The 13,001-nt window shown below is 43.4% G+C and overlaps 12 protein-coding genes across 12 annotated transcripts; 7 read left to right on the top strand and 5 right to left on the bottom strand.

Annotated features, from left to right (window-relative positions):
- Positions 1 to 82: 82 nt before the first annotated feature.
- On the bottom strand, positions 83 to 544 carry Eint_091280 (uncharacterized protein; the record flags this gene model as incomplete). Its single annotated transcript, XM_003073571.1, has 1 exon — positions 83 to 544. One exon carries the CDS (start codon positions 542 to 544, stop codon positions 83 to 85), a length of 462 nt encoding a protein of 153 aa, XP_003073617.1.
- A 77-nt stretch (positions 545 to 621) lies between these two features.
- Positions 622 to 1,359, top strand: Eint_091270 (putative U2 small nuclear RNA auxillary factor; the record flags this gene model as incomplete). Its single annotated transcript, XM_003073570.1, has 1 exon — positions 622 to 1,359. One exon carries the CDS (start codon positions 622 to 624, stop codon positions 1,357 to 1,359), a length of 738 nt encoding a protein of 245 aa, XP_003073616.1.
- A 62-nt stretch (positions 1,360 to 1,421) lies between these two features.
- On the top strand, positions 1,422 to 1,967 carry Eint_091260 (uncharacterized protein; the record flags this gene model as incomplete). The annotated part of the gene is made up of 1 exon (XM_003073569.1): positions 1,422 to 1,967. One exon carries the CDS (start codon positions 1,422 to 1,424, stop codon positions 1,965 to 1,967), a length of 546 nt encoding a protein of 181 aa, XP_003073615.1.
- Positions 1,968 to 2,040: 73 nt separating this feature from the next.
- On the bottom strand, positions 2,041 to 5,334 carry Eint_091250 (phospholipid-transporting ATPase; the record flags this gene model as incomplete). The annotated part of the gene is made up of 1 exon (XM_003073568.1): positions 2,041 to 5,334. The coding sequence occupies one exon, from the start codon at positions 5,332 to 5,334 to the stop codon at positions 2,041 to 2,043; it is 3,294 nt and encodes a 1,097-aa protein (XP_003073614.1).
- A 185-nt stretch (positions 5,335 to 5,519) lies between these two features.
- On the top strand, positions 5,520 to 6,128 carry Eint_091240 (GTP-binding protein; the record flags this gene model as incomplete). Its single annotated transcript, XM_003073567.2, has 1 exon — positions 5,520 to 6,128. One exon carries the CDS (start codon positions 5,520 to 5,522, stop codon positions 6,126 to 6,128), a length of 609 nt encoding a protein of 202 aa, XP_003073613.2.
- Positions 6,129 to 6,209: 81 nt separating this feature from the next.
- Eint_091230 (uncharacterized protein) lies at positions 6,210 to 7,073 on the bottom strand (the record flags this gene model as incomplete). Its single annotated transcript, XM_003073566.1, has 1 exon — positions 6,210 to 7,073. The coding sequence occupies one exon, from the start codon at positions 7,071 to 7,073 to the stop codon at positions 6,210 to 6,212; it is 864 nt and encodes a 287-aa protein (XP_003073612.1).
- Positions 7,074 to 7,157: 84 nt separating this feature from the next.
- Positions 7,158 to 7,790, bottom strand: Eint_091220 (uncharacterized protein; the record flags this gene model as incomplete). The annotated part of the gene is made up of 2 exons (XM_003073565.2): positions 7,158 to 7,611; positions 7,687 to 7,790. 2 exons carry the CDS (start codon positions 7,788 to 7,790, stop codon positions 7,158 to 7,160), a joined length of 558 nt encoding a protein of 185 aa, XP_003073611.2.
- Positions 7,791 to 7,835: 45 nt separating this feature from the next.
- On the bottom strand, positions 7,836 to 8,678 carry Eint_091210 (uncharacterized protein; the record flags this gene model as incomplete). Its single annotated transcript, XM_003073564.1, has 1 exon — positions 7,836 to 8,678. The coding sequence occupies one exon, from the start codon at positions 8,676 to 8,678 to the stop codon at positions 7,836 to 7,838; it is 843 nt and encodes a 280-aa protein (XP_003073610.1).
- Positions 8,679 to 8,794: 116 nt separating this feature from the next.
- Eint_091200 (putative protein phosphatase) lies at positions 8,795 to 10,174 on the top strand (the record flags this gene model as incomplete). The annotated part of the gene is made up of 1 exon (XM_003073563.1): positions 8,795 to 10,174. One exon carries the CDS (start codon positions 8,795 to 8,797, stop codon positions 10,172 to 10,174), a length of 1,380 nt encoding a protein of 459 aa, XP_003073609.1.
- Positions 10,175 to 10,240: 66 nt separating this feature from the next.
- On the top strand, positions 10,241 to 10,873 carry Eint_091190 (putative methyltransferase; the record flags this gene model as incomplete). The annotated part of the gene is made up of 1 exon (XM_003073562.1): positions 10,241 to 10,873. The coding sequence occupies one exon, from the start codon at positions 10,241 to 10,243 to the stop codon at positions 10,871 to 10,873; it is 633 nt and encodes a 210-aa protein (XP_003073608.1).
- A 75-nt stretch (positions 10,874 to 10,948) lies between these two features.
- Eint_091180 (uncharacterized protein) lies at positions 10,949 to 12,136 on the top strand (the record flags this gene model as incomplete). Its single annotated transcript, XM_003073561.1, has 1 exon — positions 10,949 to 12,136. One exon carries the CDS (start codon positions 10,949 to 10,951, stop codon positions 12,134 to 12,136), a length of 1,188 nt encoding a protein of 395 aa, XP_003073607.1.
- Positions 12,137 to 12,167: 31 nt separating this feature from the next.
- On the top strand, positions 12,168 to 12,686 carry Eint_091170 (ribosome biogenesis protein TSR3; the record flags this gene model as incomplete). The annotated part of the gene is made up of 1 exon (XM_003073560.1): positions 12,168 to 12,686. The coding sequence occupies one exon, from the start codon at positions 12,168 to 12,170 to the stop codon at positions 12,684 to 12,686; it is 519 nt and encodes a 172-aa protein (XP_003073606.1).
- Between the last annotated feature and the right edge of the window lie 315 nt (positions 12,687 to 13,001).

Genomic DNA, 13,001 nt, shown 5'->3' with positions numbered 1-13,001 from the left:
AATAAAAGGGTATATCTCAGGGACTCTCCAGGAGAAGTCAGCCCAATGTTCTGCAGCAGAGATGTTTATTCACCAAACGAAATCATCTTATTTGCCGGGTTGCTCTGCTGGGCATACAGTCTAGGTCAAGCCTCCTAAACAACCTCTCTATCCTAGGACTCCTATGCGTATCCAGAATCCTTTCCACCACTTCGCCTCTGGTTCCTTCCAGACCCTCCGGGCTTCCACTGGACCTTGAACATATCCCTTTATCTCCCCCGGCCTCAAGAATTCTAGCCTTACTCCCCAAGCTTTCCAAAACCAGAAGCCCATTCTCCTTTCCACCACTGTTTGGAGTCCATGTGATTCCGATTTCTCCGATATTTTCTATCTTAAACCTCATGACTGGATAGACAAAGACATCTCTCCTGTTATCAGTAGATCCCGGATGCCTTCGGACCACATTCTTCAGAATAACGTATTTCCCAGATGCGTATCTACCAAGAACTCCAGAATAGATTTCCTTTGCCAAGGTTGTAATGGAAATTTTTACTTCGCTCTCCATAATGCCTTTATAGGGAAGAAATTTGAGTTTATATCAAATCTCTGCAGAATTTCATCGGCCGAGAGTCCCCAGAGCAAATGGCTACAGGGAGAGACACATGTCTTTTTTACTCAAAAACCAATGCATGCAGATATGGTCTTGAGTGCACAAAAGCCCATCGGATTCCTATAAGAGGCAAGGTTGTTGTTGTAAAAGGAATGTACTTGTATCCTAAGAATGATCCAGAATCCACACTGAGCAAGGAATCCATCCAGATCCATCTTGATCTTTTCTACGAAGATTGGTTTTCCGAGCTGTCTATAAGATATGGGTCCATTCGAAGACTTGTTATTGCTTCCAACAGCTCTTCCCAGCTCCTAGGAAATATCTACATTGAGTTTGAAGAAGAGAAGACAGCACTAAGATGTGTTGAAGAAATTGGAAAGAGATACTACAGCGGGAGGAGAATAGCTGCAGAACTTGGAAACTGCTACAGGATAGACGATGGAATGTGCACAGACAATGAGAAGGAGAAGTGCGAAAAGGGAGAGAAGTGTGGTTTCATACACTCTGCCCGAGTGTCTACCGATCTTGCAGAGGAATTGTTTGAATCCCAGGGACTATTGTATGGAGAGAAAGGAACAAAAAGCACTTGGTTTGATGGTGGGGCCAAAGCCTCGGGAGAGAACCTGAGAAAGGGGCCGATAAGAAACGGAAATCCTCATGAAAGTTATGGAATGTCTAGAAGAAGATTGGATGGACAAGGAAACCACAACCATTCTAAGCGAACGAAGGGAAGGAGGGACGAGGAGTACCCAAGAGTTAGAAGATGGTAGATTAGACTTTTATGTAGTAGAATTAAATTTTTATTAAAATAAAGCAAAAATTCTCCCTTCTAATGAATACTAAACTCAGGATCAGCATTTTGCCTTTTTTTCTGATGCATGTCTTGTGCTCAGACAATATGAACGAAGCACTAAGTATCATTAAAAACTTAGAAGATTTGAAAATCTGCGATCTCCATGATATGGACCTTGAGTTCATATCTCCTGAAATGATGGAGGCCCTGAAAAGGAACAAGAAGATCAGGAAACTCGATCTTTCAGATAATAAGCTGAAGGAATTACCCTCAGATTTTGGGTGTCTGGAGTGGATTGAAGAGGTAGATGCTTCTAACAATAGGATAAGAAGGCTCCCGCGCTCGATGAAAAATATGAAGAATCTGAAGGTACTCAATCTATCTAATAACAGATTAAGGTTTTTCCCATGGTATCTCTTGAAGCTTAGGAAGGAGGGGATAGGCTCTTTGAGAATGCTGGATCTCAGATGTAATCCTTTCTACAGGATATATCATACTTCAATTGCAAGATTCCTCCTGAATCTGTTCTTTGGAGAAATTGTCAAGACAGGGACAGAACGGGAACAAGTCTCCTCAACAGATTAAAACAGCCCTCCTTGAATGCTTAGTTTTAAAGTGCCTTCTTCTAATTACCTGTATTTATTGATAAGCCAGAAGCTCATACCAAAACCTCTAGTTTTGAGTAGGTTGGAGGGCTCATATACTTGGTCCAGAGCTTCTGGATTACACTGACCAGTATTGCAAGAGCGTTTACAACCACAATCTTCAACAGAAAGAGATAAAAAGGCTTCTGGTATCTTAGAAGACCTTTTCTAAGGATAAAGTAAACGACATAGATGGCAAGTGACATCCCAGAAGATATAAACACCAAGGACGTCATCCGAGTGGTTGTTAGTATCACCATCAGAAGCTCGTTGATTATTAGGCTTGTGAAGGTCAGTGTCGAAATAATAAAGAACTCTTGTTTCAGAAGATAGAATGTTATCATCATGATTGTTCCCTGGTAAAATGATATCAGGATCCATACCGAAAAATGTCTAAACGACAGGAGCTTGTTCTCCACCAGTTCCTTGTAGAGCTCTGGAAACTTGACGACAACGCTTCTGCTTATATCGCTTGAGCATATGATGGAAAATATTGGAAGAAAGGTGTAGACTGTTATAAACATCATAAGAAGCTCTCCTCGGAAAAGACCCACCGGGACAAAGTAGATGAGAGAGCAGAAAATTGCCTGAATCACAGTAAGGGTAAGCCCTCTGTGAATTATCAGATGGGCTATCTTTGCTGTTCTTTGATACGAATTTCTCCCGTGCCAGAAGAGAAGGTCCGACACATGGCAAAACTTATTTATACTGAAGTCTGCAGCCAGCGATGCTTGGTTTCCCTCCTTCCCCACTATTCCTATTCCCACATTTGCTTCCGTTATCATCGAGACGTCGTTCCCTCCATCTCCGATGCAGCACACACATTTCTTGGTCTTTCTCTTCAATTCTCTTGCAACTGCCGCCTTCTGTGTGGGAGTGTACCGACACCCTACCACAGATTCTAACCCCGAGACAACCTCAATAAATTCGTCCATGCAGCTCTCAATTACAAACGACAAGCTTTGGCCGTCGATAACTAGGGAGTTGTATCCAGAGCCGCGGAGCAGGTCAAGCTTTGTCTTAACATCTCCCACAGAACTTGCATTGCTGATCACCAGGTATGAGGTTCCTCTATGGAAGATCCGCGAGGACCTTGCAATAGAAATGGCTGTCTCTATCTTGTCTCCTGTAAGCATCCAAATCTTCATTTCTGCATTCCTTAGATTCTCGAGTGTAACCTTAACATCTTCCTGAAGCTTGTCTTCAACCCCTGTTATCCCAAGAACACTCATGTCGTTCTCAATGGTTTCCATTGCTTTGTTTATTGCCTCAGCCCTATCGACTAGACTCATCCACGCTTTGTTGTACATTTCCTCAAAGGTCTCAAACTCCTTCTTGCTGAGAACCTTCTTTGCTATGACAAGTGTTCTTAACCCATCCCGGGCCATGTTATCTGCCTCTTCCTCAACCCAATCGTTGCCTTTTACTATCTTTTTCATCACCACATCAGCCCCCTTCAAAAAGAATATTATCTCCTCGTTGTACCTTACAATAATCCCCATTCTCTTTGTCTCGCTGGTGAATGGAAAAGTATAGAGCACCCGGTACTCTTGTTCATCATTCAGAGGGTCTCTTATAACTATCGTCGACCGATCCCTTTTATATAGCTTCATTCCCACACACTCTGTCCACTGGACAATTGCAACCTCATCGGGGCTTGACGCTTGATAGCTTACCTCGTTCTCAGAAACAACAGGTGTAACATTATGGCAAACACTAAGTGCTTGGACCAGGTCGTATACCCTTGCGTTGATGTTCTTCTTACCTCTGGAAAACACCTTTTTTCCATCGCTTCTGCTGTTAAGCACCTTGGCCAGATTCTTACTGATCTCCCTGTTTAGCTCCTTTGTGTAACATATCGTCCCAAGATGTATTTTCTTCATTTCCATCTCATTCTTGGTCAGTGTCCCTGTCTTGTCTGTAAGGAAGTACGACACTCTCCCAAGCTCCTCAGGCAGTCCATTTGATCGCATCATTGCTCCTTCTATCTTCTCATCCCTGCTTATGTATCGCCCATAGCAGTATCTCGCCCAATCCACTGTGATCCTCAAAGAAATAGGTATCACCGACGAAAACAGCACAAGAAACCGGATAAATATAATGTCGGGTCTTGATTCAAGCCCCCGCATGTATGTAAACACTCCCGCAAGCACCATGCATCCAATCCCTAGCACCTTCATATATCCGTTCAACTCCAGTTCTATTTTTCCTATCTTATTTCTTGGCTGAGTGGTGTTGAGCATTGCTTTTGCATCCTTTCCCGTGTATACAACACACCCAAGAACTGAGCATGTTGCAACAACTGTATTCATCCATAGCATATTCTCGCAGTTAAGCACCTCAGCAATGTTCTCTCCTCCCTCTTGGTCTCTCAAACTTGCATCAATGTCCCCTGCTTCGCTTCCTATGTTGCTTTCGTTTCCCACTTCAAGGCCTTCTGCCGTCTCCGAAGAGACAGAATTCTCACTTACCTCGCTAGGGGTCTTCAGACTGTTCTCTCGAGACCCATTCTCCTCACTGCTCTGGGTAGACGAGGAATAGACCCAAGAGACGTCTCTAGGCTTCTCCATCTCGTCAGCTTCCGACTCCTCTCTACCAAAGTCAAACTCTAAAAACCTTTCCAGCCAGCTTGCAAACCTTTCTTTCTCTCCATCTTCTTCTTCAACTTCCTCAAGCTCTTCCGGTGAAAATCTTCCTATCTTAATCTTCCCTACAAATGAGTATATGTTTTTGTTTGGTTGCTCTGCAAGTATACTCAATCTCCGAACCTCGTCAAATGTTGCTGACTGTATCCTTGGAATCGACAACTTCAACTTCCAGTCCGTCTCTCCATCCAGCTGGTCTGTTCTTACAAACACATTTCCAGACACGTCTGAAGCCTTCAAGAGAACCATATCTGCAGGAACACGCTCATTCTTCTCCAGAAGGATCAGATCTCCAACTTCTATCCGAGAGCTGGGCACCCGGACAAACCCCTGGCTTGTGAGCTTTGCGTACAACTGATTGTTAGTAACCTTGTCTCTCTCATACCTCTTGTAGTCCTCCACTCCCTCTTTGAAAAGTGAAAACATGAGAACCATCGCCCAGGGCCCGACAGAAGCCACAAGAGAGGACACAAGATACTCTTTCTTCAACTGCGTCATGCACACAAAAAAAAGAAATGTATTGAAGAAGTGGCTGAACTGCAGCCTAAGAACCGCAAATATAAACGTATACCACTTGTACTTCTGGTTCCTTATAATGTTGGGAGGGTATCTTCTTCTCTGTTCCTTCGATATGTGCCGAAATCTCCCCATCAAATCCGTCATAACCCTTATTCTCGGCTTCCTATTATATCGATGTCAATTTTCTTTTATTTGTTCTTAAGGAGATCACATCACACATTGGTTTGTTTTGACTCATCTTGGCCTGCCTGCTGCAAATACCTCAATCACAAAGAATCAGGTTTCTAGGATAGGATCAATTGCAAATAACAGCAAAGCCCCTAATCAGAATGGCTGCTCCACGGATAGACTACCGCTACAAGATAATAGTCTTAGGAGAAAGCGATGTAGGGAAGACATGTCTTCTCCACAAGTACAAGGAAGACGACTTCAAGCAGTCTTTGATGACAACAATTGGAGTGGACACAGTCTCCAAGAGTATAGTTCTGAACGGGAAGAACATTATGCTTAACATCTGGGACACCGCCGGGCAGGAGAGGTTTTTCTCTATAACAAAGAGCTACTATAGAAATGCAGACGGGATACTCCTTATTTTTGACATCAGTGACGAAAGAACATTCTCGTGTGTGGACAGATGGTTTGGGCGTATAAGAGAAGAGACTGGAGGTGTTCCCTTGTTTCTTGTTGGAAACAAAAGGGACAAGGTGGACAGCGCTTCGTACAAAGCAATGGAAGGTAGGTTCAGAGAGAAGGCAGATGAAATGAAGGCAAGGTACTACACTACAAGTGCCAAGACAGGAGAAAATGTAAACAACATCTTTGAAGACATGGCAATGATCCTCCTTAAGAAGCAGGCACTAGGCCAAAAATGGGACATTGACAGCCCTCTTTCCTCTCGCGGGAATCCAAATAGAAAGGTTAATAGTAAGTGTTGCTGACTGTACTACTCTAGAGACGTATGTCCTGTACTTTTTAAATATCTGATCAATATAATAAAACCTTTGGTCTCTTCACCGTTTTTATTTTGTTGTCCCCCCTGGAATTATTAGATCATCCTCTGGCGTGTCCAGAGCTTTTCTCCACTCGGAGACATATACCACTTTCATCCTCCTTATTTCCGACTCCATGGACACTTTTCCAACCACCGTGTTGAACTTTGTATCCCATATGCACACAAGACCCTCCATGTCTGCAGAGTACAAGTACTTTCCACAGAAACTTATGCCCAGCCCCACAACCTGGCTTCTATGGTACTTCATACTACTTGGCTCTCCATTGCTTGTGTTGCAGCAGAATATGGTTCCACTACCTGTTCCACAGTATATGTTTGTAAGTAGTGGGTCGGTGCACAGCTTACATATTGCCTCCGGCATCGAAATCTCAAGTATCTTTCCCCCCTTGAAGTACAAAGAAACCAGATTATCCAGAGATGTCACAAGCACGTCTCTTATTGAACAGTGGGCATTTGCCTTGTACACCTTCATCACCTCCAACGTCTCCAACGAATACACCGACAACTTGGCCCGTTCCTGAACTCCGAGGCACCCGTCTACTTCTGAGAGTCTTCCATCAAACTTCCCTGCAATAACTTGCTCTTTCCCTTTGTTCCAGACAACTATCGAGTCTCTAGAGAGAACAGCCATCTTGCCTCGGATGGCCACTGCATCCATCACATCTTCGCTGTACTCAAAAGTTCTGAGCAACTTGAATGGAGCAAGCTGATAGGACATACAGCTTCTACCAAACACATGGAGATACTTGGGAAATGGGGAACTCTGGATAGAAGACACATTCTTCACAAGAATCATCTGCCGTGTGTGGGGAAGCTTGAAATCCTTCACTGCGTCTGTTTCCACCACAAGCGTGGAGTCAAAGCAAGACATCTCACGGCCAGAAAGCTGAAAAAATATAATCAAACCCCAGGAGTAACGGACTGCCTAGAACATAGTGTAAAAACTAAAACCTGTTTAATTGGAATCGCTCCTCTTTCTACCAGTTCTTCCAATGTTTGCCTTTTCATATGCTTGAGTTGCAAACAACTTAGAGCCTTTGATCTTCGAGTTATTGATTCTGTTCAGTGCCTTCTCCTGTTCCTCGCTGTTGTCATACTCTGCAAAAAGATAGCTTTTGCCCTTGTCTCCTCCAGATATCCTGCAATTTCCCAAGAGTGCAGAAAGCTCGTCCTTGTCGGTATCCTCGGGAATTCCAGAAATATACACCTTCTTGTTAGAAACAACAACCCGTTCTCTCATTCTTTGGTCCTTTCTCTTTGCATAGTGTAGAGCCTTCATCTCTCCCCCAACCTTGATGCTTCCCTCTCCATAGGCCTTTTCCGTATCCTCAACCGTTTCAAACTCAACATATCCAACCTTGAGATCCTCATCTCTTGATCTCCTTTGCTTGCTAAGCTTGACGCTTGTTCTAAAAGTTAGTATCTGCCCAAAGTTCTCATCATGGCTCAGTTTCACGAACCAAGGATACTTTATCTTCACTTACATTTCCTTTTCATACTTCGAAAAAGCCTCCAGTAGATCCTTCACAGTTACCTTTCCTGAGAGATCAGGAATAGCCAGTTGATTAGTCTTCCTTGTCAATTGCATCCTTTCTTTAGGGGCAAAATTTTATCGCCTTTTTAAAAAAGGATTCTAAAACATCTCGATCACATTCAGAATCCCATCGTCTCCTCCACTGATTATCCTGCCTCGTCCTTCATCATATGCAATTCCATTTATGAAGTCTTCATGTATATCCTCAATAGTCGTGGTAAGGTTCAGGTTACTGTCGATAATCCCGATGTTGTTTCTGTTCAAAACGTATGCCATATCCCTCCCAACACTACAAATCGAATAGATAGGAAATATCGACAACTTCTTGCATGCCTCGAGCTCCCACCCATTTCTCAGCACATACGAGCTGATCGTCCCTTCCTCGGTGGAACATACCATTTTATCCCCGTGAAATATAACACACCATACTGTATTTTTCTCACTGATCGACTGCACAAGTTCCCAGGAGTCATCGTAGTCAAACCTTTCGTAGATCTTTATTGTGTTGTCGTATCCATATGTAAATAGAAATCCCTTATGGAACACACAACCCTTTACATCATGAAGATGATCCTCTATAATCTCGTCGATTTCTATCTCGGGGTCTATCTTCACCACCCACACCGACTTTCCTCGTGTAGCCATGGCTAGATACCGTCCATCCTCGGAAAATCCAACACATTTGATCTCTGTGTCTGGGCCCTCGATGACATCTACAACCTTCCCGTCGTGGAACAGCACTGCAGTGCAATCATAGCTTGCACAGCATATGTACCTTCCATGGCTTGCTATTGATCTTATCGACTTCCGGCACCGGCACATCACTTCTCCAGTATCCTGGTTGACCAATGTCCTAGATGTTCCGCCTGTGTAAACAGCCCCGTTCACATGAACTGCCAGGATCTTCTCATCAAGTCTCTTCGATGTTATTTTGTACTTCATGCTATGGATAAAATTATTCCAAACTAAGGAGTAGGATAGATGGCACAAAAGAAAATGGAATAGGATTCCGTCCTATAACTCCAACCTGAAATTCTCCTGTTTCAAAACCCTTTGAAATGATTGACAACGAAGTGTCGAACCTTGTGGAAAAGTTGAGGGGCCGGATGCATCTATCTGTAGAAAAGCTAGAGTTACTTGTTGGGGTTGATCCAAAGCTCAACGAGTTGTTAGTCGAGTATCTTGCTGCTCTTGCTCCGGACAAAGGACATCTAATCATTTGTGAGCTTCTTCTTATTGAGGAGCCCGAAAGGATTGTACCTGTTATTCGAAGGATATTTGAATCTTTTCCAGACGAGGTGGACAGATTCATCAAGAAGCTTCTTAAATCACCATTTTATGTACAAAGACAAGCTATTCCATCCTTGATTGTGAACATGGAGTACAAGGAGGCAAAGGAGGCTTTGAGAAGATGCTTGAAGGATCCTGTTGCAGCAGTAGCTAGAAAAGCAGCGTTATCGCTAGAGGAATACAAGACGATTCCATTTGATGACGACGAGCTTGTAGAGATTGTGAACGATCTGCATGGCTCCTACTCGGAATGGATTCAGTGTGCAAGTTCTTGTGTGATTCCCCTTATAAAGAGACAGACAAAGTTTGTATCTGAGATATGCACATCGAAATCCTGGAGGAGAAGGTATGCAATTGCTAAGGAGATTCGCAGGCTCAATGTAAGCGACCGAGCTGCTGTGTATTCACATCTGTCCCAGGATCCTGAGGAGGAGATTAGAATATGTCTTGCAGGAAACATGGAGCACGTTGAAGGTTGGGACAGGCTTGTTCCGTTGTTTCTGAAAGACAGTAGTCCTGGAGTCCGGGCCCTGATCATCCAGATGATAGGAAACAGAGAGGAGTTTCAAGAGATGCTAAAGGATGTTATCACGGATACAAGTTGGGAAGTTAAAAAGGCTCTTCTGTGTGTCCAGAGGGTGGATACATACAAAAGCATTGTCATCCCTCTTATAAACACCCTCAACTCCACACCTAATTGGAGGACAAGAAAGGAGATCCTCGAGTCTATTTCATGTGCCTCGAAGCAGGATGAAAAGCTTCTCAAGGAGTTTTTGGGAAGGCATCTTCTTGGCTATCTTAAGGACAAGGTGTATGAGGTAAGGGCAGAGGCTTCCAAGGTAATTGGGGAGTTAGTTTCGATATATCCCTGGACGGTTGAATGGCTCCCCGAGATAGAAGCCATCTCCTCATCAAAGTCCTATCTGTATAGGATAACTTCGGTGGAGGCAGCACTCTCCTTTGATAAGGCCCACGGAACGGGGTTTGGGAAGAAGCTGTTGTCGGACCCGATTGAAAATGTGAAGTTGTGCACACTGGAAAGAATAGATGCGCAGGAAATGGACGAGGGCATAAAAGAAATTGTTTGTAGGCTATGCGACAGTTCGGATTCCGAGATCAGAAGGGCAGCCAAAGGCCTTTTGAAATAGCATAGAACTTAGTAAAGAATATGTATTTGAGTCTTTTAAATATTTATTGACTTCTGAGCCTATACTATGGAAGATCCAAACGAGTTTGAAGGAGAGTTTGTACACAAATTCTACAATGAAAACTCGAGGGAGTTTTCGGCAACAAGGAGGAAGCATTGGAAGATGACAGAAACCTTCCTGGACAGGTACTGGACAGCCGATTCTATTGTGCTTGATGCTGGATGTGGAAACGGAAGATCGTTTCTGGTGCCGGGAATAGTCGGGTTGGATTACTGCTGGGGTCTCTTGAGAGACGGGAAGGCTGTAAAGAACTATGGGCTGATCCGAGGAGATGTTTTGGAGCTTCCCTTTGTAGATTGTAGCTTTGATCTTGTGCTGAGTGTCGGGGTGATCCATCATCTTAGTACTGATTGTAGGAGGAAGAAGGCGATGGAGGAGATGAGAAGGGTCCTGAGAGATGGAGGCAAGATGCTAGTATATGTGTGGGGAAGTTCTGTAAGTGGAAAGAGGAAGTTTTCGAAGATCATCGGAGGATCTGAACAGGACTATTTTGCAACATGGAATCTCAGGGATGATGCCAAGAGATACTACCATCTTTATGGCATGGAGGATTTGGTGGAGCTCTGCAAATCTTCCGGATTCAAGGTTCTAGACCATGGGCCTGAGGAGGAGAGTCTATTTGTTGTTCTGGAGAAGTGAAGGAATGATGTGGTTGAAGAGGGAAGAGGCACCAACAAAGCAGGAATTTACAAAGCCCTTTGAATGGAAAAGGGAATGGACATTTCGGATCTCTTGGAAAGATGCAAGGACAAAGCATTTGTAAATGACAACAAGGAGCAGATAAGAACGAAGATGATCCAGCAGCCTCTAAGGGACCAAGTCCGAAGCTTACTTGGGACAAAAAGGAACACTGCTATAGTAAGGTTGATTGAAGCTGTAGAGGCACCTGCAGATGAACTCGTTCCCTCCATTGAGGACAGGAAGAACATCAATCAATATGTGTACTCAACATATTACTACCTCTATAAGATGGGCCTGATTAGGAGGGAGAAATTTGAGGATGTGAAGAAGCACTTCCAATGCATGAAAAATTACGAGAAGATGTTTGAAGATACGGAAAACTCATTTATAATATCTAAGATTGAAGCAGACAGAAGAAGAGACAAGATGATCAAGAGGGAATTCAACAAAGCAAGCGACACAAAAGAAGAGATAAAGTCACTTCTAATTGAGCTCCCTGAAATAACCACCAAAGAGGTGTGCGAAATCAAGGATGGGTTGACTAGTGTCCGAAGTGTATTTGTGATTGATCTTGATCCCATATTTGGAATTGGAGGGCTAAGATGCCAGGCAAAGGAAGAGACATCAAGAAGAATCTCCGAGATCAGAGACATTCTATTTTGCATCGACAACAGTTGCTCTAGAATCATCACCCTCGGGAGCTTGGGTGAGGAAGACGGAGGAGAAGGCCATGAAGCAACTACACTTCGGAACTTGAAGAGGGACAAATACCATCGGTTTGAAAGGATATTTAACAGCTCAGAAAGGTTCAAGTTTACATGCACGCCTCTTTTCTACAGTGTAGATAGGCTACTTAAAAGCCGAATAACACGTCTATACGACTCTGTTGTGAAGCTCCATAGAACAAAGCAGACAGTCTACTTTGTCTCTGCCCGTCCTCTTCCTCAGATTCTTGCCGAGCTTCTTTTCTTTGAATATTCGAGTTTCGACATAAGAACGGTGGTTTCGACGAAGGATGTTTCGTTTGATGTGTACAAAGAAATACAGAGAAAGGAGGATGCAAGGGTGGTTGCTGTTGGGGGAGAGCCATCTTTTTACCAAGAGAAGGGAAATATCTACAAGATAGGGTACGAGAACTTCAGAAAAATGGTTGAGGGGATTCTGGAGCCTGACGAAAGTATGGAAAGGGATAGCAAGAACCTTTCTGTCTCTTCTGCATAGAATAAAGTCTTTATAATTGGGTAGTCCTGGGATGAGGAAGATAATCTACGAGTTTGAGCAGTGCGATCCAAAAAAGTGTTCTGGGAAGAAACTTATCAAACAGAACAAGATTGAGCCAATAAAAAAGAATAAAAACTTCAAAGGAGTGGTTCTTTCTCCAGATGCAGATCAGTCTATCTCTCCTGCAGACAGAGACGTCATAGAAAGATTTGGAATAGGGCTTATAGACTGTTCATGGGCACAGTTAGACTCTGTGGACTTTAAAAGGCTTCCAAGGAAGCACAACAGGCTTCTTCCGTTTATGGTTGCAGCAAACCCGGTAAACTATGGCAAGCCTTTTAAGCTGAACTGTGCCGAGGCACTGAGTGCTTCGCTGTATATCTGTGGCTTCAAAGAGGAAGCCTATGAGATTCTTAACGAATTTAATTATGGAAATGAATTCTACAAGTTAAATGAAGATCTTCTTGAGGAGTACTCCAAGTGCACGTCAAGTGCTGAAGTGGTGGAAGTGCAGAACAGGTTCTTAGAAAGTCAATCTAAAAAAGAATAATGATCTCTCTGGGATTCTTCAGAATCCATACAAGGGAAAGGCCTCCTTGTTGGATCCATAGTGTAGTCCTGATAATCGCATATCTTTGCAACACTCAAGTAAAAAAGGATAATTAACCTCCAATACTTCCAATGCATAGTTTTTAATTATATTTAATAATCAAGAATACTACACTCAGGACTTCGAGGATGTCCTCTTAGATGCAAGCTACTCCACCCTTTCCAATGCATACTATTCCAATATTCTATGAAGAAATACATATCCTACAAGTATATTGTTAAGGCATCTGTGGTGAGTGACAAGCTCCGAGACCTG

Source organism: Encephalitozoon intestinalis (assembly GCF_000146465.1).
Source record: "Encephalitozoon intestinalis ATCC 50506 chromosome IX sequence".
Classification (NCBI taxonomy): domain Eukaryota; kingdom Fungi; phylum Microsporidia; family Unikaryonidae; genus Encephalitozoon; species Encephalitozoon intestinalis.
This window is presented reverse-complemented; position numbering and strand designations above follow the sequence as displayed.